At 37.4% G+C, this 26,009-nt stretch overlaps 1 protein-coding gene across 1 annotated transcript in view; it reads left to right on the plus strand.

Annotated features, from left to right (window-relative positions):
• The first annotated feature begins 245 nt into the window (after nt 1-245).
• Nucleotides 246-26,009, plus strand: part of LOC139743728 (sodium- and chloride-dependent GABA transporter 2-like) — a 35,977-nt gene continuing 10,213 nt past the window's right edge. Inside the window, exons 1-7 of the mRNA XM_071654179.1 lie at nt 246-492; nt 1,141-1,272; nt 12,760-12,920; nt 15,082-15,212; nt 20,177-20,309; nt 22,458-22,592; nt 24,805-24,908. Of these exons, the coding sequence (XP_071510280.1) occupies nt 246-492; nt 1,141-1,272; nt 12,760-12,920; nt 15,082-15,212; nt 20,177-20,309; nt 22,458-22,592; nt 24,805-24,908 (1,043 nt within the window). The remainder of the gene's footprint in view (nt 493-1,140; nt 1,273-12,759; nt 12,921-15,081; nt 15,213-20,176; nt 20,310-22,457; nt 22,593-24,804; nt 24,909-26,009) is intronic.

Consider the following 26,009-nt stretch of genomic DNA (forward strand, 5'->3'; position numbering starts at 1 on the left):
TGGACAGTGCAATCTCTGCAGTGTGCTCTAGACAAAGTGCAAACAATAGCACTCCATAATCGGTAGAGATGATAGATAGGTCCATATAATTAAACTGCACGTGATGATACATCTGTAACAAGTATAGTAGACTATCCAAAGGGTGCACAGACATAATTCAACCAAGGTAGGATACGCGAGAATCTTGGCAAACGGATATACGGAACAGAGTTTGAGGACAGAAATATTAGAGGTGGCGCTAAAAGATGACGTCTAAAGAACAAGAAATGGATGGTGAAAGAGGTGCATCGGTCTTAGAGCCACTGAAGTCGGAATTTAACGGGACGACGAAGGCTGGCTTCACGTCGGACAGCGACTGCCAGCCCGACCGTGCAGCCGTGAATCGGGAACGGTGGAGCGGGCGACTGGATTTCCTTCTATCGTGCATCGGCTTTGCTGTTGGGTTGGGGAACGTGTGGCGCTTTCCCTACCTGTGCTACAAAAATGGTGGAGGTAAGTTACGCTTTCTAAAGATAATGTTATGAAAACATCCAGTAGATCAGCTTATCAACATATTCAAATTTTGACAGTGCAATTTTGGCAGTTTTGTAAAAATAAAATTGAATAAGGGACCAGAATCAATATTTTCTGGTGTTAGCTTGAATGTATTATTATGGTACAATAATATCAGAGTATACCCTCACTCTCGTAAAAGAAAAGGGAAAAAAGCCAAACAAGACTCGAAAGTAAAGTTGTCGTCATTTCTCTTTATAGTGTATATATACGCATGAATTTCACTGCATAGTAAGATTAATGTGTGATTTCTAAAGGCCTTCCCTATTTTGGTTATGCGAGATATTCGCTTCTAATTAAGTTTTCCTTACAAAAGCTTATTTTACCGTCCCTAATGTACTGAAAAGGTCATGTTCTACAAATTACACGACACTTTCATGTTACAGAAAGACTCGAGGTAAGGTAGCCGCCCAGATATCTAGGCCTACAAAACATGGTGAGGCTGTCGTATAGTCATTTGCCCCATAGCACCTGCTTAATGAAGCGATGTAGATGCGTAATACTGAGATAAAATTTCTGCATTTTTGTAACATCCCTTGTTCGCCCAACCACCCCTGCTCGGCCACGCCCAACCCCCCACCCCCGCAGGAGCTTTTCTCATCCCGTACTTCATCTGTGCGATCTTTGGTGGAGTACCTCTCTTCTTCCTCGAGGCATCATTGGGACAGTACACCTCACTCGGTGGCATCAAAGCGTGGAAAATCTGCCCTCTCTTTCAAGGTAAGAGGTCAATATGCATGATCAACGATTCCGCATCAATCGAAAATTAAAGGGATGGTACAGTATTGGTGGAGATAAGAATTGGGCTTTTAACTTTTTGCGAGATACCAAGAAAATACCTATGAAATAGTAAAGAGCATACCATTTTAAGAGGAATTCAAAGTTTATTTGATAAAATCGGGTTGGAATGACTGAAACATCCACACACAAAGTAAAACAAAGCGATTGTAATAAAAGGTGGGTCCCACACTTTGTTATAATCGCTCTGTTTTAGATATTAAATTTTCATCCATTTCAAAACCAATTTTCATCAATGACGTTGAATTCCTCATGGAATTACATGCTCTTTCATATTTCATAAGATGTTTCTCATTATCTCACCAAAAAAAAAGAAATGTTAGAAATCTGAAATTAAGTCTCAAGCAAAACTATACGATCCCTTTAATGTCTGCCTTGAGGAACTATAGTGATATCATTCAAAAGTGATACGATATACTTGCTAGCTGCTTTCCATTTGCAAATGGCGGAACATCATGATGCTATAACTAGTTTTCTTGATCTGTTCTGTGCACTCTAAAAATACACTTTGTGAAGCAACCACCTGAGCAAGCGATAATTGCCTTTGAAAGGCGAAGGGCATACAGTCAAGAATCTCTTGCATTGTCTGCTTGATTGTGAAGGTAAAACGAAAGAGCATTGTTTTACGAGGGCGCTGTTCATTAATCCGAAGGTTCGTTATTTCGAAAGTTCGTTAATCCGAAACACACAAATTCCCTATACCTAGATGTTCGTTAATTCGAAAATAAAAAAAGGGTTCGTTAATCCTAACATTTGAGGCGTTTTTCCGAAGGTTCGATAATCGGAAAATGAAATAGGGTTCGCTATTATAAAGGCTGGTTTATACGAATTTGTTTTTTCAATTCAATTCAATCATAGTTTATTTCCAATCAACAAAAATCAAGACATAGTACAAAGTATACATGTCATGAAATAATATTGTTCAAACATTTGCAAAAGATTCATGTAGTATGTACATTCGGCTCGTTTATACGAAAATAAAATAGGGTTCGTTATTCCGAAGGTTCGTTGATCCTTCAATGAAATAGGGTCCGTAAAGAACCTTGGTAATAACGAGCTTTGTTTCATTTTCGGATTAACGAACCTTAGGAATAATGAACCTTCGGACTAAAAAAACCTTCGGAATAACGATATGTAACCGTTTTATGACATCTTCAAATGATAGTTATATGCCTATAATTCATATATATATATATATGTATGTATGAAAATAAAATGGCGAAACAACATTTTAAGCGTTGTCACTCCTCCAACCTTCTTTGAAATGGTGAATCCAACACTTTAAAAGATGGATTTCCAATTCATTAATAATTCGGCAGAGTAGGAAACTTTGATTAATTTGTTATTCAATTCATTATTACCATGCATTCATGTATCAAATTTCAGTGACCTAAATCATTCAGAACTGAAGTGAAATGTTTTGTGATGGCGGCCGACCGAGTGGTCAGAACTCTTGGATCCGGTAATTTTTTTTTAAATCAGCGCCCCGAAATACCTCTATCATAATTGTGCAAAAATTTCATACTCTCCGCCGGATGTGAGCATCTTTTTCACGTCTCTGCCCCAGTAAGAAAGAAAGAAAGAAAATGAAAAAGAAGGAAGGGGGTGAGGAAAATGGTACATTGTATATCATACATGAGTTATTATAGTAACATGCCAAACCTGACAGGCCCTTTGTACGTTGCCCAGTGTAATCATTGTATGACAGCTTCTAAGGGTGAAAGTAGGATGTTAATAGCTGTAGCAAGACGGATGGATTATCGGAAGAATGTGTTTGGGCTGAGCCAGGAAAGATCTTTTGGTCATGCCTTTTTCGGAACTGAGGCCCCGAACAATGGATCGCAATAATCATATGCCCACTTCCATGCATTGTCTTCAGCTGTATGTATCCCCCGCCAAAGATGAATACTTTCTAATCTTTCAATGAATGACTGGGGTCTCAAAAATTTTTGGCTATCCCATTTTTTTTCTTTCTCTTTTCTTTCTTTCTTTCTTTCTGTTTTTTTTTTTGTGCTAACCACTGGACATTCCTCTTGTAACAAAATAACTCACGCACACACGCACACACACGCACAAACACATACAAGCGCGGAACAATGACAACAAAAGAAAGACACAATGTGCGCGGTCACCCGGTAAAGAAGAGTAAAGAGTGTAGAAGCGAATAGAAAGTGAGAGAAAGAGAGAGAGAGGGAGAGAGAGAGAGAGAGGGGGGGGGGGGGGGGGGCGGAGGAGGAATAGAACAGGTGCAATCTTAAGGGAGGTCAGTACATTCTCGGTACCCAAGGGCAAAATACGATCATATCCGAGTCAGATTATTGGTGGGTTATATTTAAGATGATGAAAAATGTTTTCATATCTGTATGCAAAACAAGAAACTGAGAAAACGGTTTTTTTTTACTGTTATTTTGTCAACATGATTTTATAATACCTGGAAAAGATGTTGTAACGATTAATGAGCTTATCAATACTGAAATGCAAAAAGTGCAATCATGGTTTTTAGCCAACAAACTACAGATTAATTATACAAAGACAAATTATATGATTTTTAAATCTCGGAATGTAAATGTTGATGCGAATTCAATCAATATTATGATTAATAATGTTGAGATTGAGAGAGTCAAAAGTATTAAATTTTTGGGTGTTATCATTGATGAATGCTTAAGTTGGAAAGATCATATTAATCATATTTCTTTTAAAATATCAAGAGTAATTGGAGTACTGCATAATTTGAAGCATATATTGCCTCTGAAAATTTTAGTGAATATATATAATAGTATGATTTTATCACATTTATCATATTGTAATATTGTATGGGGTAATTGTGCAACGTATTTAACGCAGAAACTTTTGAAACTCCAAAAACGTGCAATACGTACAATAACTAAAACACATTATTTGGCACACACTAAAGAGTTATTTTTAAAGTTGCAATTATTGGATATTTATAGTATTAATGAATTTCAGACTGCTTCTTTTATGTATTCCTTCACCAAAGAGTTATTACCTTCTGCCTTTAATGATTATTTCATTTATAATTTTGATGTGAATATGTATGTTACTAGAAATTCCCATAAAATGTATATTCCTTTTTATAGATATAAATTCTCAAGAACAGTGATTTCTTATAAAGGTCCTGTACTATGGAATAATATGTTAGATAAGTTCAAACAGTGTTCCACTTTAAGTGATTTTAAAAGGAAGTATAAATTTTATTTATTAGAGAAAAAATAATACGTAATATATTATGAGGTATCTTTATGTTTTATTGATTGCCTGTTGTTTGTTCATATATTGTTTGTTATTGTTGTTGTAGCTCATTAGCTTGTTTGTATTTGTCTTTTGAGTTTAGTTCATGTAAATCTTGTCATTGCTTCTCTCTATCTTATTCTTGCAATGTTCTCTACTGTCTTTCTTTTTGTCTCCGTTTATGTTCTGTGATTTAAACACAATTTTTAAAATGCAAACTTGTAAGATGCAGTCCATCAAGGGTTTGACCTTTGACAGGCCAATGGCCTTTTGTCATTCCCACACATCTGCTGCAGATCTTACTGTTTTTACTACGTTTATACTTCATTGTAACTGTCCTTGTACTGCTTATGCTTTGTTTTGTGTATATTTCTGTGTTCTGTTCTGTACATTTTATACATATATGTATGTCTATCATTGTGTGTGTTTTTTTCTTAAAGATGTGAAATAAATTGAATTGAATTGAATTGAATTGAATAATTCAAGACGACAATGAATGTTGATTTTGATCTGTTTGACGAGAGGGTTATCTATGAATACTTTGATAAACGTTTTGCTAAAAGATTTGCTTAACATAAATGATTATTCAAAAAAGAAAATTGAAGAAAGCGTATTATCATGTTAGCTTAGATGAATTGACCCAAGTGATTACAATGCAAATCCACGACTTAAAGAAAAAAAAATATATGTATATATTATATATATATATATATTCTGAAAATAACTCATCATACAACTTGAGAATATTAGGAGCTGCATATATTATTTTGCGAAATGCCTTTTTCAATGGAGAGAAATATTCTATTTAAGCAAGTTAACTACCCTACACAATACGGCAAACTTTTGTACGGAAAAGTTAATGTTGACAGTAGCATCAATAACTTATTACACAGGATAACAAAACTTCATTGATTACGCCCATTCGCCTATCATTTTCTAGAAATTATACGACATATACAAGTTGTGTGTTGTTTCCAAGAGAACTTAATCGAATTATCTACTGTTAAACTGAAAAATTCGAATGAATAGGGGGCCTAAACTTGTTTTAGAATTTCATTTTCAAGAGCTATAACAAGTGGCCATTTATCGAGATCACATCTATTTTCTGTGCATTAAACACTATAATCTGTTTGCCTTTAACTTTGCAGTTCTTTAGTTTACATCCAGGGCATTTAACTAATGTATTGGGATTGAATGAGAGAAAAAGATATTATAATCGTCAGTAAATTACATTGAGGAGATTGCAACATTTTAGGAATGGGGAAAATCATGTGATAGACGTACCAGTCTATGTTTATACTTCCCTGGCTGTGGCACTCCACAATCAACTGGCCTCAAAGAAGATTCTTCATCGTTTAAAAAACAAAAAGAACCAAATTATTTTCCTCCCATTAAAGATATTTTTTCAACCTCTTCAAGGCCTTCCCACATATAGTTCAGCTTATAAAGAAAAATGTCGTGTCTAGAAGGCATTGGAGACCCTTAGGAAGACACCGGCAGTATGTTGGAACTTATCGATGGCAAGAGATACTCTTTCAGTCAAAGATAATTGAATGTGATGTACTATGTTTTCGCAAAAACACAATTGATTCTTCGACAAAATATCATTCTTTAAAAGAAAATATTACTCGTTATTTTTTTTTCTTATTTCAGACATGGTATGCAAAAGTGAAACGGGTCTATAATCATGAAACTCTTGTTATGCTTTTTGTTTTAGATTTGAATTATTTTTGGATATTCATGGTATGTTCATATTATGGTACCCGTCAATAGCATCATGGCACAAACTGTTTTTTTTTTTTTTAGAAGGTAAAGTGTAAACAATATTGAGGATCTCATACAGGGGAGAAAAACAAGATTATTGCTGGTTACGGTCATCTAGGAGTAATCATTAAATTTTTGAAGACACAAAGAGATCGTGTGAGAAAATTTTTGACCAATAGTGGAAAAACGTGAATCAAAAATTTCTACTATCTTACGTATTTTTTTTTTCAGAAGTGTTATGCTTGATTTAACAAATGTACATTTCTTTACGGATGCTTATTGTATATTTCGATCTCCAAGCATTACGCATACCATTTTAGATAAAGTGATTCTTTTTAGATAATTATTTTTCTCCGCACATAAATTATTTTAGTGAAAGTATTTTCATATCATGTTGTGCTTTTTAATGTGGTCGTTTCATTTGTAAATCTTTATAAACGTATTTATGAAAAATTTGAAACCCACCGGAGTTTTGGATTTCGTCTATAATGTGCGACTTTATTCTGACTAATGGAATATAAGTATTAAACGCAGTGACAATTTCATCTATTACTAGTAATTCATACGTTTATACATTGCAGGATTATATTTCAGACCAGTGAATGAATTTCCATTATACGGACACGTGAACCGGGCTATATTTTCGGGGTTAGCCCACAAGACCGACACCCAGGAGTCATGCAGCCCGCGAGTTTGACATTGGAAAAAGTCCATGAGTCATACAGCTCATGAGTTCGACACTAGGCATATAAGGCCCATGAGTTCGACAACAGGTAAAAATAGCCCACGAGTTCGACATTACAACACAGGACTTAGTGTCGGTCTCATGGGCCTTGTTTGCTGTATGACTCGTGAGCTGTATGATTCGTTGGTGTCGAACTCGTAATGTGCACTCATATTTTCAGTTGAGAATTTAGGTTTCATTCAGAATTTTGTATTTTCTTTTGTCTTTAAATTAAAAGAATTAAGAGCACATATAAATAGCATAACATTATAAGATACATCCCTACGAACAATACCAGAATCAGGGAAATTTCCATTAGTGCATGTAGGCTCTATATATGGTGGTATTCGGGTTCAACAGGTTAAGCTTCTGTTGTACGGAATTTCCTTCGGAATTTGTATGAGTATTCTGCATCCAAATAAATCTGTAGTTTATAGCATCAGCTATATACTGTGAAATCTTTTCCTCAGATGATTTGTTACCTCTGCCAAGGAGGCTATCCGCATGTGGAATTGTGTCTATACTATGAACAAATTTTTGACATTGTTAGGGGATTAGTCCGTTGTGGTATTAAAAGACTAACAAGTGAACAGATTATGGTGGTCATCCATATCTTGAACCGATTTTAATTTTGCATCTTTAAAGGCAGGTCCGTACACATTCATGGCGTTCGATAGGCACCCTATGGACTATTCAGGTTTATTGCTCTCCGAGTGTTCTTTTACTTTGTGTTTGATTATGGGTCTGCAGAGGTAAACACCATTGGCTTATTGACGGAACACAGTTCGTTGACTCATTGTTCCATAAATTTTGATAAAGGAATTGTGAGATATCTTTATTATAATATTTTATCATTACTACTCAGTTTTTACGAGCTCTTATATCACGAGATCATGACTGCGTACATGATTTCCTCGATAAATTCCACGCAATGTGCGGCATTTTCAACATTATTGCCAATTCATTTTATTATTGTAGCCATTGTTATAGCTTTCTTCCGTTACGTGAGGTATGCACAAGGATAAGACCCACCTGAAGCCATTTGACTTTTGAACTCGAGATAATTATCCTTCATATTAATAGTATATAGTAATATAGTATAGTATAAAGTATATGATATATAGCATATACAATATAGCATTCAGTATAATATATATATATATATATATATATATATATATATATATATATATACATGTATGTATAATCATATTCTTGTTGGTATACATTTTATTTACATGAAATTGAGCAATATCGGTAGAATGGAAAGTTTATTCACATAGTGCATTACAGAAATATAGTATGCCCTGTACGTCAACGAAACGTAGAATGTTGACTAATATATATAAAAAAAAGGCGAATTGACACTTCGGGGGTCTTTTTGTTCCTGAGATCAAAACTGCACAATATGAACACCTGAAAGTTCCCCAAGGATGTATTACACTTGTTGTCCCCGCCGAACGAGTTCGAGCAGGGGACTATGAAACGGGCTCCGTACGTGTGTGTGTCCGTGTGTGTGTCCGTCCGTGTGTCCGTCCGTGTGTGCGTCCGTGTGTGATCAAAATCTTCAATTCGCTACTTCTCTGTCATTTATGAGCCAATTTTGATTATGTTTGCTTTATATGATAGCACTATGTGGGAGCTTTGAAACTTCTACACAGAATTTCAGTTGTGACCTTTGACCTTGACCTTTGACCTATATTGTACATTTTGCTACAAAATGCTACTCCTTCGCCATTTCTAACCCGATTTCGATTCCGTTTGCTTTATGTGATGGCACTTGGTGAGGGCTTCAAAACTTCTACACAGAATTTTGACCTTTGACTTCTTTGACCTTTGACCTTGATTTTTGACCTATATTGTACAATGGCTACAAAATGCTACTCCTTCACCATTTCTAACCCGATTTTGATTCTGTTTGCTTTATGTGATGGCAATAGGTAAGGGCTTCAAAACTTCTTCACAGAATTTCGACCTTTGATTTCTTTGACCTTTGACCTTGATTTTTGACCTGTATTGTACATTTTGCTACAAAATGCTACTCCTTCGCCATTTCTAACCCGATTTCGATTCCGTTTGTTTTATGTGATGGCACTAGGTGAGGGCTTCAAAATTTCTACACGGAATTTTGACCTTTGACTTCTTTGACCTTTGACCTTGATTTTTGACCTATATTGTACAATGGCTACAAAATGCTACTCCTTCGTCATTTCTAACCCGATTTCGATTCCGTTTGCTTTATGTGATGGCAGCAGGTGAGGGCTTCAAACCTTCTTCACAGAATTTTGACCTTTGATTTCTTTGACCTTTGACCTTGATTTGTGACCTGTATTGTACATTTTGCTACAAAATGCTACTTCCGGCGGGGACATATATTACGCACCGCGTAAATTCTACTTTTCCTTGTTAATCTAGTAAGTCATGTCTCCAATGAAGTTCCAGCAAAATGCTAGATTTTTACCGTAAATTAACTAATACAGTCATGTCCATTGATATTTCTTTTAAATTATGTGCACACCACAGTTTTGACCAAAAAGACTCCAAAAACGAAATCTAAGAAATTAGTACTGTTTCTTGTTCGATGTTATCTTCCACGTGTTCAAATATGATAATAGAGACTACTCAATTCCCTCACTTGATTCCTAATGACCCAAATTGACTACAACCACCATAAACAATAACGATATCGATGATTATGATGTTCCCTTAGTATATCCCTAATTTAGTTCCCTGATAAACAAAAACCGCTTTTACAAGATCAGTTCAAAGATGTATCTCAGATTGAACTGAGAAACAACTAACCTCGCGTCCTTGTGAAATATAAGGTGACTTGGGGTAATGTATGTATACATCAAGTGATTGTCTTCCACACGTTGAAGACAATAACTCAACATTACTCCTGCGACAATTTCTCCGTCTTATTTTCTCCAAGGACTTCGGGTTAGGGTTATGGTTGTGATAAGGTTTTGGGTTTAGTTTAATGTAAGGATTAAATTAAGGAATGGTTAGGGTCATGCTCGTGGGTAGAATTTATGTTTGGCTTAGCGTGCAGATATTTCACTGGAGTAATTGTCTCTGGAGCAAATGTCATGGAACCGTCTTTGGCATGATCGCAGATTGCAGACTTGTATAGAACACAGCTCATCAGCGGAAGGAATAGAGCCATTATTATCGCACTTCTTGTTTCCTCTGGTAGAAACTTCAGCAGTCTGGTTGCATTGTTTTAGTTTCTCTTCACCCTATGCAGGGGCCGCGGAACGTTTTTCAGTGGGGGGGGGGGGGGGGCTGCGCAGCCGGGGGGGGGGGGGGGGTATCAAGGTTAACCCAACCCCCCCCCCCCCCCCCCGCTTATACGCACTGGCGTAGCCTGGATAATGATCTTGTGATCTTGGGAGGATGGGAGGGCGGTGGTTACGATGCGAGGGGGAGGGGGATGTTCCCCCCTCCCACGGGGAGAACTTTTTGCATTTTGATGTTGTAAATGGTGCAATTTGCTGCATGTTTTTCCGTCTTTTATCGACTTGAAACGGCCACACTTGTTTAAGGTAGCAGGATATTTTGACGGGGATTATTATTGAACAATTTGCCTATAAAGTGGTAGCATAAACCTCTTGTATTGATTTATTGTTACAATTAATTTCGTGAACGTTGTCTATTAAGCAATCAAACAGAAAAGGAATGCTCACGAGGGTGTATATAGGATACAAAAGGGATATTTCTCCTCCCACACGAAGGTGATTTTACATTTTCAGACCTGACATTCAGCGATCTGGTGCAAACTTTTGGTGCAATACTTTGATATTTTTCTAGCTCCCCCACCCCCCCCCCCAAAAAAAAAATATTTATGGAAATAATTTGGACTTTTTTCAGGAAAGTGTTAATGGCAAAATCACGACATTTAGCTCTTATTCCGCGTGTTCATCATGTGTGTGTATGTACAAAGTCTAGAGGTAGAAGGGGAGGGTGTGGGAGGGGGATGCCCCCTCCCACTCTACGGAGCTTTTGCGTTTTTGAAATCAAGATAAAGTGATCTGAAGCACACTTTTTGTGAGAATTTCGGGTAGTGTGACTATTCCCCCGATTTTCCCCCTTTCTTTCTTTTTATTTCTTATCTTTTTTTTCACGATCAAAAAATGTGGGGGGCTGTAGCCCCCCAGCCCCCCCCCCCCCCCCGCTTCCGCGGCCCCTGCTTTATACAACAAACCTAACATTTGACAAGCTGACATGCGCTATCTGAGTGCATGGGGGCATCAAATTTCAGTACCCGTTGGAAAGAACATGCAAAGACGTATATTCTCTTGTACCAAAACACGGGTCTGAAGAAACATTTTCAAAGGACAAAGAGAAAATTGGTGAATTTCTTTGTACACACTGTTTCAACCATGTTAGGTCACGAAAAGTTGCCAACTTGCTTTACTCTCTAAAATCGAACAGTTCGTAATTTTCTTTGTGCGTCTGAGTTTCTTCCAAACTGTTCACTTACTGTATGTTCAAGTTCCTATGTATTTCATATTTGTTTGATAAACACAAACAAAAATTAAAGAAAATAGTACAGATGGAATTACTGAGAAGATAAACAAAGGTTAAAACATATTCAAATCTGTTTTTTGGAGAAAACAGGGTGGTTTCATAAAGGTCGATGGTTTCTAAATGGCTTTTCCCAAGAAAGCTTACAATATATATACTATGCGATTACTTATCTACTTATCGGATTTGTTTGTTTTCATACAAAGCAACATAGAATCAGAACGAAATTTCCCTTTTAAGAAAATTCTTCCAAACACCTTATTTAGATGGTTATAAGTACACCTGCCGTGTCTTTTTTCATGAATATTGTGGAACGGCGGTGTGAAAAGTACTGTATGTATACTTTTGAATATGATATCCCAGCGCTCATCTTTTCCTTCCGCTTGATGAATCCCCACTTGTAAATTGCCTTTCATACTACCAGATGCATTCTGGCAGTATGCATGCGAAATTTTCTGCAAATGAAATCCAGCATTTATATCATGAAAATAAAATAAAATGAAAAATTCAGAGGGCTCTTACTCTGAGATCAATGAGTTGATTGGTCATGAGGATAAATCTCTCCAGATTTCATGCTTTATTCGCCGTGAAACGGTGATTTCACTGAGCGAGCGACCTGACAGAGGGCGGTGAGTTGGTTCAGTTGGTAGCGCGTCTGCCTCAAGATCCTAAGGGTCCGGGTTCGAACCCGAGTCTGGACTGATATGAGCGATGTTGTGTGTAATCTTACCGTCCCCTCCAGCAAGAGGCAAAACACTCTGTCCCTCGGATAGGACATAAAATGGAGGTCCCGTGTATGAGAGAGTAGTACGCAACTCATGCACGTAAAAGATCCCGCTTCATTCATTCATCGCAAAGAGCAGGATGGTTAACCCGGTGAAGTGGTCCCACCTCACATCCAACTGGACCCCACGGAAGACCAGCTTAACGTAGCTGAATATGGGCTATCCAGCCATCTTCTCAGATGGAAATGAACAAACAAACAAACAAACAAACACCATATATTACAGAGTATATAAGAATGTTCACAACACTGTTCATCTTACCATGTGATGCCAATTTTTGTGTTTATATATATATTTGGGTATGTTTTCAATGTCTTTCCTCCTTCTCCCATCCACCATCCGACCAATTGGTTGCTGCAGGCATCGGTCTTTCTACCACCATGATTGCTCTTTGGTGTAACACCTACTACATCGTCATATTGGCGTGGGCGCTTTACTACCTGTACAGCTCGTTCACCAGAGTGCTACCGTGGGCGCACTGTGGACACAGCTGGAATACGGAGTTCTGCGTTGATTATGACGTGAGCATTGGTTAACCCTGATGGCTGCCTTATCACTGAGCGGCGAATGTTTGCCGACGTAGCGAATTATAGGTTTTGCCAGGGTTCGTAACCATTTGTAATCAAGTTCGTAAGCGGTTTTCATTATTGCAAACAGTTTTTTCTTGTCGGAAAGACATTTTGAATATAATGTTTACAATGCCTTTGCAGCACGAAACAAAAAAAAAAAAACAAAAAAAAAACTGTTTAATGCGACAATGAAAACTGTATGCGAATGTAATTGCAATTGTTTACGAACCCTGACGAAGCCAAAAATACTCCACGTCCCCCGCTCAGTGAGATGCCTTCTTTTCAAGGTCAGTCGTAGTCATGGGACTCTTGTTTGTATTTTCTCACTTGGCGCCATTTCATCACATCTTTTTTTTTTTCTTTTTTGTCTTTTGAAAAAAAAAACGCACAGGGCATAACGGCACCCATTCCAAATTAGTCCATGGGCCAAGACCCGAAAAATGGGTTATTGGTACCACCTGAGGTGGCAAAACCTTTTTGGTGTCATTTTGTTTGTCGGACATAGATATGCTTATCAAGCTATGATAGCATTTCCAAATGAGTAGCTTAGTCATAATAAATGAATTTTTAACCAATTTGGTCTCGTTTTTATATCCCTATACTTCTGAATCGAAACTAACCGCTAAACAAAGAAGAGCACTGTCTTCTGTATGTCCACAGGTGTTCTGTTGTAAACGCGGTGCGCTTAGTCTTTATTCAAGGCAGCGAAGGGAATATCCAAAAGGTTATGATGTCCACAGCTGTCACGCGGTGCGCTTAGTCTTTATCCAGAACAATGTACCGTTATCATATCTAAAGTTCCTAATAAAAGGGATTATCTGTACTGTTTTTATACTATCCTCTCAACAAATACATCAGTTTTAAACAAAAACCCCTCTGTCCATTTACAACATTATTTATCATAATGCATTGTAGTGTACCGGTACATTGTTTTTGCATTATCTTTCATTGTTGGATGGAAATAAAGCGACATTGGCGTGGTATTAGCGTTTTCACCGTCGCGTTTTCACCGGAAAATGACAAATAATTGAAAAATACGGTAAAGTTCACTAGGAATTGCTTGTTTGTTGTTGTTGTTTTTAGAGAAAGGGATATACACTGTATTATAAGCTTTGGATATTCCCTTCGCCGTCTTGAATATTAGACTAAGCGCTGTGGACATCATAACCTTTGGATATTCGCTTCGCTGCCTTGAATAAAGACTGAGTGCACCGCGTTTACAACAGAACACCTGTGAACATAGAAGACAGTGCTCTTCTTTGTATAGCGGTTAGTTTCGATTCAGAAGTATAGGGATATATCAACGAGACCAAATTGGTTCAAAATTCATTTATTATGACTAAGCTACTCATTTGGAAATGCTATCATAGCTTGATAAGCATATCTATGCCAGACAAACAAAATGACACCAAAAAGGTTTTGCCACCTCAGGTGGTACCAACATCTGGCCTGGCCCATGGACTAAATTAAGGCATAACTGCTCTTGTATTTCCTCACTTGGCGCCACTTCACCACATCCTTTCTTTTTTTGAAAGTATTATGCACAGGGCAAAACGGCACCCATTCCAAATTAACAACGTAATTGCTCGATAAGGGATGTCTTTTTTGAAAAAAAAATTGTTATTCTGAGATCATTGAACTGTTGTTCATTATAGCCGCTGCAAACTTTCCGCGAGAACTTGTATGATCTCGTGGTTCAGTTTTGCAAGTGGCATCATGTACTCGGTAGTTGTTAAAAACGGAAGGGGAGCAGAAAGGTTTAGATGGTAACATAATTCACATCAATGTATCAAGCATACGAGACCAGTTTGAAACGCCATTCCAAATAGTCCAGTCAAAGTCGAGGCCCTTCTTAAAACTTGCATCTAAACAGCTGTTTGGCTTGGTCAGTATACCATCCCCAGATTTCGGCGTGTTGGCTGATTTCAAAGCAAAAAGTCATTTGATTTGAATTTCGCGATTTTGGTATGAGCATTGTGATAAGAGTCCCACCCCTTCAGTTTGAAATTGCTATTTCGTTCAGCCAATCGTTACTGTTCAGTCAATCACAAACCGTATCTGGAATTGACAATGTCTTCTTTTCTCTTCTCTGTGATAACTTTTTAATTTCTAGGCCAATATCACTTGCGTAAACGAGACGCTGTTCAGCAACGACAGCATCATCGTGGTTCAGGAGATGATGAGCGGAACGAACTTCACCTGCGAAGAATTCCAAGCCCAAAGTCCGGTGGAAGAGTTCTGGGAGTAAGTTAATCGTGGATCGGAATATATAACATTGTTTTATAGTATCCAAGCAAGAGGCGAAGGGTATATCGACATTATACTCGTGAACATAAAAAGGGAATGTTAACTGATGGCCATGTAGTAAATAGGTTCTACATGTACTGAACTTTGGTTAGTAAAAAGCCAGCACAACTTTCGAGAATTGCTTATGCCAAGAGCGTATAATCAAGTGTTCTGATTATTAGCGACAGAGTTCTCGAGTTAACGGTATGGGGAACAGCAATGATTGGCACGTTTAATGATGTTTTGTTTTTTGTTTATTCATTTGTTTGTTCAGTCTTATTTAAAAACAGGGTAGTCTTTTCAGAGCCAAAGGTCTGCTTAAAAAAGAAAAAGCCCTGTTAACATAGTATATCCAATATACAAATCGGAACTTATTATTTGCACAGTGCATAGAGATATAGTAACATAACATATGATAACATAATTACAACAAAACCAAAATATACCAAATCAAACACAGAACCAACTAAACAAAAAAAAAAACCAAACAAACAAAGAAACAAACAGAAACAATTAAGCAAACAGAAACAATTAAACTAAACCCATAACAGGATTACATAACAAGAAAAGGTAACCAACGTGACACTCAACAGCTCTGCCTTCAGTTGGTGTATAGATTATAAAATAATAAACCATAGAATTTCCGATAAATCTATCTGCATTGAGAAGTTAATCGATTGTATTTGGGTCTACAGGAGATGAGAGTTGTCGCTGTTCGAATATATAGGTTGGGAGTTTGTTGTAAATACTGGGTGCTATGAAAGAAAATGATCGTCTTTTTTTTTCTAATTCGGTGTTGAGCTTCGGAATAAACAGAATAAACAGACTTAGAGTAGAATGACGGTTGACGTAATATTTGGGACGATTTTTTTTTTTTGTGGCAAGATCATTCAAGTACAATGGTGCTACACATGTAAGTCTTTTGGTATCAATACAAGAAGGTATAAACTTTTTCAACTTTCAACTTTATTTTCACCTCCATCAAAATGAACAAAGAAATTATGTACATTGCATATACACGGGATATTTGTGATACAGAACAAAATTTGAAAAGGTACATAAGATAATTATGAAAATGAAAAGTAGATGCGATTACATATTTGTTAAATACATAAAGCGTATAATGCAAGTCAACTAAGGATGAGGATGGAAGTGGAGGGTCCCACTAAGAAGCAAAGCTTGTACGATATGGGACCCTCAGAAAATACACAAAACATCAATATAAAACACAATAAACGAACCGATGTCAACTGACATCAAAATGATTGGGAAGAGGAAAAACAGAGAAAAGGAAAGGAAAAAAAAAGAGGAAAAAAAAAGAGAGGAAAAAAAAGGGAAAAAAGGGAGATAAAAGCTTATTCTACTGTCGGCACTTTACCGCCCAAGACTATAAATTGTAGAGTTTCTTTGGTAGTTGAGTAATCTACATTTAGAACCAGTCTTGCATATCTGTTCTGAGTTTGTTGTAGTTTGAGAAGGTCTGTTTTGTAACACTTTCCCCAAATCATCGATCAACAATCTATGTGAGGTAAGATAAATTAATGAGTAAAACAACACTTTATCCCCTGGATAGGCCTACATGCTATTGCTCGATTGAATTTGCTAAACACATTAGATAAAATAATACAATGACCAGTTTAAACTCTGATTTTTTTCCCCCCTGGGGAAGAGGGGGGGGGGATATAGCTTCTTTTCTTCCTCTCCCATTTGTTTCCCCTTTGAGGGTTTTGTGGACATCAATGGCGAATTGCCAATTCTGTGTGTTTGTTTTCCATATGTGTGTTTGAGGCTGCAACCAACTATAATGCACTTGAATTGAATCTATACGTGCATTCTCCACTAAATTATTATGTTTTCAACTGTATAGTGTGAACAGACGAGTTAAATCTTTTGCATGCTACTGCGTCTTTCTGTATTTTCAGGAATTTCGTCCTATGTGATTGGGCGATATCCCATGTTTTGACCAATCATCCGCTCTTGTACGTAGCGAAAATCATGATGCTTTCCTGAAAGTAGACCTAATTATGTGACCCTCCATCACAAAATCAACAAAAAGCAGCCAGACGTATTTTTTTTTTAATAGTTAAAGGCAGATCCTTTCAGAACAGACTCAAATCTTTAGAATGACACGTAAATCTATACAAATGAACTTTCCTAACCCATCTTAATGATGAAAAATTATATTAAGTGCACCCTCTGCAAAAGTGTTTGCTGAGAGTGGAGGCACAGGGTCTATTCAGTGGCTTTATCTCACCAAGCGGTACTCTGTGCAATGACCGAATGGGAAAAAAATATGGATTGGGAACGGCATAATATCCACAATGCAGGAATTTACAGATTAATCGGAAATCATCACACTAATAAAGGACATAGTATTTATCACAGATACCAACTTTGAATGCAGTAACATTATCTGTTAAAAATTATATTTAAAAGTGGGAATTTATATAAAGAGTTTTTGAGATATGACAAAAGACCTCTAAGGGTGCGTTTATCAACTCCTTTTCTCGGCAGAAACAGGTTATCCAAACAGCTTTCAAGGAATTTTTACGAGTTGATAAACGCAAAGCTGTTTTGAAAGCCCTTTAGGAAAGCCTTTTCGAAAGCCCCAAAATTTGTGGCTATCCAAACAGGTTCCATAAACAGGTTTTCAGAAACCTGTTTGTAAAAAGCCTTTTGGAAGTTGATAAACGCAAAGCTGTTTTGAAACGGCTTTGTAGTCTGGTACTTCAGTACTTGTACTTCTCCTCGGGTCGAATAGCGCAATGCAGCTGTGCAGTGACAGGCCAGTTAAAAAATCGTGTTCGCGAAGAGAGTTGATAAACGCAACTATTTTGAAAGCCGTTTCTAAAGGGCTTTGGAAAGGGCTATCGAAAGCCGTTTAGACAGGGGAAAGTTGATAAACGCAGCCAAAGTCTCATGCCGCCACTCAGAAATATTTGAAGTATGTGCTAAACTGGAGCTGCCTCACAGATAGGAAGACAATTGATTCATGCGGCATTGCATCATGACTCGTCACTCTCAAAGGAAGATATGTCTTTATGATGGTAATTGCTTTTCGCCGTCCCTTCTTAGAAAACAAGCGGCACATTAATAGTACAGGCATTTAGGGCTTTGGAAAGGGCTCTGGAAAGGGCTATGGAAAAGGCTATGGAAAGAGCTATCGAAAGGGCTATCGAAAGCCGTTCAAGCAGGGGAAAGTTGATAAACGCAGCCTAAGTCATCTCTATTTGGGGGGAAAAATCCAACTTTATGATGCCAAACTTTAGCACTAACGTCGAGGAAGAAGTGTTTTTTCAGAAGATATAAAACTTAAGATTGACTAGGTTTACCCATTTCTCATAGAGTTCTCACGTAAAAATTGGGTCATGCTGCTTTTTGTCGAGCCCACCGGAGGTGTGGGCGGCGTCTGTCCGTCCGTCGTCCGTCCGTCCGTCCGTCGTCTGTCCGTAACGCTACAAAAACTTGAATAACTCTCTACAGAGGATTTCAATTTCAATCAAACTTGGAGGGAAGAGTGGTTATGAAAAGTTACACATTTTACCAAACATGAAGGGCACCTCAAGGTCAAAGGTCACAGGCAGAGGTCAATGAACTTTAGGGCCCAATGTTAAGTTTTTAGGGCGCGTTTTGTTTATGGCTCGTAACTTTTGATGTATCTGTCTGTTTGTAACCAAACTTAGATGGTAGATGTCCCTTGGGAAGTCGAAGGTTACCACAAGGTCAAAGGTCACAGACAGGGGTCAGCAAACTTTTATGGCGCATTTTGATTATGGCTCATAACTTTTGATCCCTTTGTCCGTTTGTAACCAAACTTGGATGGTAGATGTCCCTTGGGGAGGTGAAGGTCATCACAAGGTCAAAGGTCACAGAAATGGGTCAACAAACTTTTAGGGCCCAATGTTAAGTTTTTATAGCACGTTTTGATTATGGTTCATAACTTTTGATCTCTTTGTCCGTTTGTGACCAAACTTGGATGGTAGATGTCCCTGGGGAGGTGAAGGTCATCACAAGGTCAAAGGTCACAGAAATGGGTCAACAAACTTTTAGGGCCCAATGTTAAGTTTTTATAGCACGTTTTGATTATGGTTCATAACTTTTGATCTCTTTGTCCGTTTGTGACCAAACTTGGATGGTAGATGTCCCTGGGGAGGTGAAGGTCATCACAAGGTCAAAGGTCACAGAAATGGGTCAACAAACTTTTAGGGCCCAATGTTAAGTTTTTATAGCACGTTTTGATTATGGTTCATAACTTTTGATCTCTTTGTCCGTTTGTGACCAAACTTGGATGGTAGATGTCCCTGGGGAGGTGAAGGTCATCACAAGGTCAAAGGTCACAGAAATGGGTCAACAAACTTTTAGGGCCCAATGTTAAGTTTTTATAGCACGTTTTTATTATGGTTCATAACTTTTGATCTCTTTGTCCGTTTGTGACCAAACTTAGATGGTAGATGTCCCTGGGGAGGTGAAGGTCATCACAAGGTCAAAGGTCACAGAAAAGGGTCAACAAACTTTTAGGGCCCAATGTTATGTTTTTATGGCACGTTTCGATTGTGGCTCATAACTTTTGATCCCTAAGTCTGTTTGTGACCAAACTTGGACGGGAGATGTCCCTTGGGGAATTAAAGGTCATCACAAGGTCAAAGGTCATAGGCGGGTCAATGAACTTCTGGAAGTTAGAAAAATATTAATTTTTTGTACGCGAATGGGAGAGACACAATTTGGCACTTGCCTTGTTGTTGGCTTTTTGATGCACGGTCACATAATATTACTTAATGTATGTCAATGCTCATCTGCTTACCGTTCGTTTGTGTGTGTGTGTGTGTGTGTGTGCGTGTTTGTTTTGTGTGTCTCCGTGCTATTTAAGTGTTTCCGTCCAACCATAAATTACACCGATTATCCTTCATCCATTCCTCCCACAGGAATAAAGTCATTCAGATATCAAGTGGTCTGCATGAAATGGGAGGTGTCGTCCCACACCTGGCCTTGTCGCTTTTCCTGGTTTGGACTCTTTGTTACTTCTGTATCTGGAAAGGGGTCAAATGGACAGGAAAGGTTGGTGTTTACACCTTCTATGTATAGGTACTACAATGGGAGTGCGTCTGTGAAGTTGTGAAGATATATATATTGATATATATATGTACTGTATGTTGCAACGTTTTGATTTGCACACCTCTCCTAGTTAATAATAAAACCACCTCCGCTTCTGTACAATGCTACACTATATAATGAATGTAATTATTATTATTGTTATCATTATTATTATTATTATCATTATTATCCTTTATTCGGCACTTGCAAAACAATACAAGTGATAACAGAGAAACAAACTTAAAACAAGTAAAACACAAGAAACAAAAAGTGTCAGGCTTTCCCTGTTGAGCTTCCTTAAGGAGCCGGGTTGGAAAAAAGCAATCAAAATCACTTTGACCCTTGGGCCTCTCCAACCAGCTTAGGGAAGCACATCAGGGAGTAGTTGAACATAAAAGAAAAGAAATAGTGCAATTTCAAATTGAGCGTGTACACCAGGTGGATTATTGTACATACAAACTAGAAACATCATTGTGGCAAATAGGTATTCATTCCACCCCCCCCCCCCAAAAAAAAAAAAAATCCAGTGCACAAAAAAGTGTTATCAGAGTACATCTTCACAACAACAAATATCCCCTCTAACTGCACTACTAATTGATAATGTATTCTTTGCACCCAAACCCAATCCCATGGCCCAAAACCTCCGCCCCCCCCCCCCAAAAAAAAAGAGAGAAATCACTGTCAGACATTAAGTGTATGATGCCAGCAGGTATCATCAACATACCCCAAACCAACTTCGATACGCAGTAAAAATAAAAATAATTTCAAAACTTTAACTTCATCATTACCCTGAGACTCCATGACCCAGCGCTTTCTCTGAGAAGTCCGTGTGTGGTATTACATACACAACTGTGCAATGTACCTCATATCAGGCGCCAAAATTCATGAATAGAATTAAGTAATGTGAAGCATGAATTAAGGTGTGACAATCCAGAAAAAAAACCCCAACAACAACAAACATGAAATTACTAATCAGTAAATGATATATGTCTTACACATAGGATCTGAAACCCAGAGACAAAAATATAACTGGGTCGCAAACAAAACTGAATATTAATCAATATTCTGTGTTTCTTGGCAACCAAGAGCAGTCATAATAAGAATAACAGCAAAAACAAAATCACGATTATCTGGTAAAATCAATCATTATCCTCCGTAAAAACATGTCCTGCATCTTCCAGGAATTGAAATCAGTTGAGTCGCAGTATACTAAAGACAAAGAAACCTGAAAAAAAAAGTCGGTAAAATCCTTTCCAAATGCAACTCACATTGTTGTGTTTTTGTTTGTGTGTGCATTTTTTAATTGTTTCTCGAAGTGAGTATTTAACTTTGACCTTAAAAAAAAGTGTAAAATCTAACAAACGGATCAGGTTTCATTATTATAGGGTAAAGATGAGAAAGTTATGACATTTCTAAGTTTCACATGCTTTTGGACATTTAGTGATTTTAGAAAACACTTCGCTATTACTCAAGCACATGCACATGCACACACACACGCACACACGCACGCACACGTACACACAACTTCTTTCTTAAAGTCACACTGTTGCTGTCGAGATCATGAACAAAACACCATGCTTACATAAAACTTTTACTGAATCATTCATTCTTTTAAAAGTCTCTGGGAGTTATTGAGTACGGCAAATATAGTAATGCTCTGATTAATTCTGTTTTGAGTCATTGAGTATTTTGTATTCAATCTTAAATTGTTGTTATTGTTAGTGATGTTTGCTGATGTTCAATTCAATTCAATTTAATACAAAATTGTTGTTGTTGTTGTCATCAATTCACATTTACATAATATCGTAGATACTGTAGCACGTTTGAGACCTTGCAGCTTATAATATTTTCCAAACAAAACAGTGGACTTTACGAACAGAAACTCTTTGTTGTCCCACAAAGGCATATGTTCCTGCTTGAGATATGCAAAGTAACAACGTGGAACTGGACCATGATTAGGGATTCCCCCCCCCCTTTCTCTTAGTCTCAGGCTAACAAAAAAGCAAGGATTTGAGACACTCTTCTCTTTTCAGGGTGTTTTACATGTACTTATTCCCTTGACGCGTCTCTAATCATTATTATCTCTGCATTTTGATTTCCATCACATCAAAGGTGGTCTATTTCACTGCCACCTTCCCCTACATCGTTCTCATTGCCTTGTTAATTCGCGGGGTCACTCTGCCGGGAGCAGCGAACGGTTTATTGTACTACGTGAAACCCGACCTACGTCGCTTGACAGACGGAAAGGTAAAGCGAAAGGATTTTACTTTTCCCAACGAAAATATGTTTATCTTTTTTTTTATGTTCGATATCGACACTGCATGTAAACATGACAGTTGCTTTTTGGATTTTTTTTTTTTAAATCGAAAGCATTTTATATAACGTCAAGATTTTGTTTGTTTGTGTGTTTGGCCTGACGTCATGATATCAACATTTTCTTACATGGATTCTTTGACGGATCTTGAGATGCCCTGATATTCTAGAGTAATTCACAAAATTTACAAGCTGTGCTTCTCTTGTGAGTTCTTCTTTTCCATATAGAGTTACAAAATTAAATTGTATTGCTTACTTCTTAATCTATCTAAAAACGAAGTGATATTATTATAATTATATCCATGTTTTGCTGAAACTTAAGATATGTACTCACGTAAGCGTTATGTTTATCATTTTGTATTACTTTATGTGGAAATAAAATCACTTGAATTAAATGAATTAAATTGAAGATTTGTCGATGTCAAAGGAGTAATCAGTCGATTTTTTAGTCATTCGAGTCTTACTACTTGAAAAGTATTCTAGTGCCACGAGAACGGTAGATGTACTTCTTTTTATTTCATCGCCTTTGTTTAAACAATAACATGCAGATATAGTTTCTTTCCAGCTCTCTAGGATGTGACTTTCCTCTATGACAGTTATTAAGTCTCTTTTCGAGAACGAAAACCTTTAACACAAAATTGAGCTGATATTCCATCATTACCAAGGCGCCATCTTGTCTAGTGTTTCGAACTTCTAAAACTACGGTCATCCATTGTAAGAAACTGATGTCGAGTACTTATAACAAATTGGAGGGGGACAGTTGGAGAGGGGGGGGGGGGGGCTTGTAGCACCCACACCCAAACATTTACATAAGTGATTTCTTTTACCAAAAAAAAAGAACTCACAAAAAAGGAATACGATTATCATTGGGGTTTATATAGGAAATTTGGTTTAAAATTTCTTTTTGTAGTTCAGTCACTTGCAATTAATCACCTGAAGTGCTCCTTCAGTTACTCAGTCTTAAAATCACGTTCATAATATGTCTTGACGTCTATGTCAACAAAAGCGAGGTTATGTAACAGGGTCATGCATTTATATATGCTTCAACTCGTCTGATAAGAGATGATCTTTGTTCACCCATTGCAAGGTCGAGAAAGAATAACGAACGTGATCCCACTAAAAACAGGATTTGTGTATCCAACAAATAGCTACTCGCAATCCTGTCCATGGCAGTTTGCTCCATGCAGGGTACCAGATGATCATCCAATGGGGAAAACAATCCGTATTTTTATGAATGTAAAACGGTTGTTGTAATTCTTTCTTTTATCTATAATATGCGTGCATGTTACTTGTATTGCTGTCTGTTTTTGTTGTCTGTTCTGCGGAAGTGTTATATTAACCTCAATCAATCCATCCATCAATCAATCAATCAGTCAATCAGTCCACCAATCAATTAATCAACTTATCAGTCAACCAACCAATCAATCAATCAATCAACCAATCAATCAACCAATCAATCAATCAATCAATCAATCAATCAATCAATCAATCAATCAATCAACCAACAATCAACCAATCAATCAATCAATTAAATCAATCAACGACCAGTTAACCAACAATCAACAATCACTCATTCACTCACTCTCTCAATCAATCAATCGATCAATATTGGTCAATCAACCAATTAATCAGCCAGTCAATTAGTTATGACAAAATTGAACAAAGTGTCAGCATGATTGCATGAATCATTTTTCTGCACCAATATACGTTATGCAGTGAACAATCATAGGTAAATGTAGAAAGAAAATGACAAAGCTTTGTCAAATGGAAGGTACACTTAGCAGAGGAAACCCTTCCAACGCAGTTAAAAAAGGTGATAGTAATTGGGAACGCAGGGGACCGTCTTTGTAAGTAGAGCATAGTTAGGTAGATGGCCTAGTAAACTTGCAACATAGATTAAACTATCCTGGAATACATAATAAATGTCGCCGCTCCCTATACGTAAACAGCAGTGCATTTGAAACCTTTCGGATCATTATTCAAAGCAAGACATGCATTTATCACCAGTCATCTGCTTCTGATTCTAAATCATGATATTCATGTTCTTTACTCGGCCTTCGGTACTCTCTCTCTCTCTCTCTTTTCTTTTTGCTCCCCCCCCCCCCACCCCACCCAACCCAAAACCTGGCTGTGGCCCACTATATAGGTGTGGATGGATGGCGGCACACAGATATTCTACTCATATGCCATTGGTCTTGGAGCTTGCATTTCACTCGGAAGCTACAACAAATATCACCACAACGTTTACAGGTACTTTCTTGTATATCATTCTATTCACTTTGATCACATTTCGCCACTGCACAAGAAATGATGCATATATGCATTGATATGCATTTCTGCACGACACTTTATGTAGAAGATTCGAATTCGGTAACGCCACGAAACCCGTGTTTTGATAATAATTTTATGCATGGTATAAACACAGGGATATCGTGACTCTTCGCATACACATTTGTACACTGTAAAAACATCGGTGTTAGATTTAACACCACGGGTGTTAAATCTAGCACCGATCAAACTTCAATAAAGGACCACACCCACAGGTGTTAAAAATGTACTGTGATGGTGTTGAAAAGTGTTCACCTGACACTTCGTGGTGTTAATTTGACACTGTACCTGGTGTTATTTTGACACTGTACTGGTGTTAATTAAAAAATGATACCACATGGTGTTGATTTGATATTTGTTGGTGTTAATATCAATGGTTTAACACCCGTCCAGCTTCAATAAGAGACCACACCAGCTGGTGTTACTTTGGTGTAAATTCATTTTCACATTTTTTCAAAAATCTAGTATTTTAATGTAAAATTCTTGATCGTCTTGTTTAAATTAAAAATCAACAAGAAGTTCAGTTACTAAGAAACTCTTCAAAAAACAGTTTAAAATTTGGAAATGACACCCGGAGGTGTTAATTTAACACCATAAATGAGCACCGAAAATTTAACACCAGCTCGGTGTTCACTATTTAACACCGGACTTTTTGCAGTGTATAACACTCGTATATGTTTTACAATATAAGGGTTATTGACACATATCAGTTTGAGGAGCCATAATACAAAAATATCTGATCTGCATTTTACACAATCTTCTTCTTTCAGCTAAAGAATGAGACCGATTAAATCTCGTGCGCTTTGTGTGAGAAACTCGCAAACAGTTTACGCAGCATTGTTACAGGCAGGGCAACAGAAATTAGCCGTGTGTATGACTTCGACCAGGGAGGAATTCTCTTCCCACCTCCCTGCTTCGACATATCTGTTCTAATCAATCACGGGACATGTATTTATGTTGTGCTCATGGGTTATTTTCCTAATCTTCCAGTCAGAAGCCGCATGATAATGCATGAATTGCGTA

This window comes from Diadema antillarum, unplaced genomic scaffold (assembly GCF_040938485.1).
Source record: "Diadema antillarum isolate AM-2024a unplaced genomic scaffold, OU_Dant_1.0 seq00001104_RagTag, whole genome shotgun sequence".
Taxonomy (NCBI): Eukaryota; Metazoa; Echinodermata; class Echinoidea; order Diadematoida; family Diadematidae; genus Diadema; species Diadema antillarum.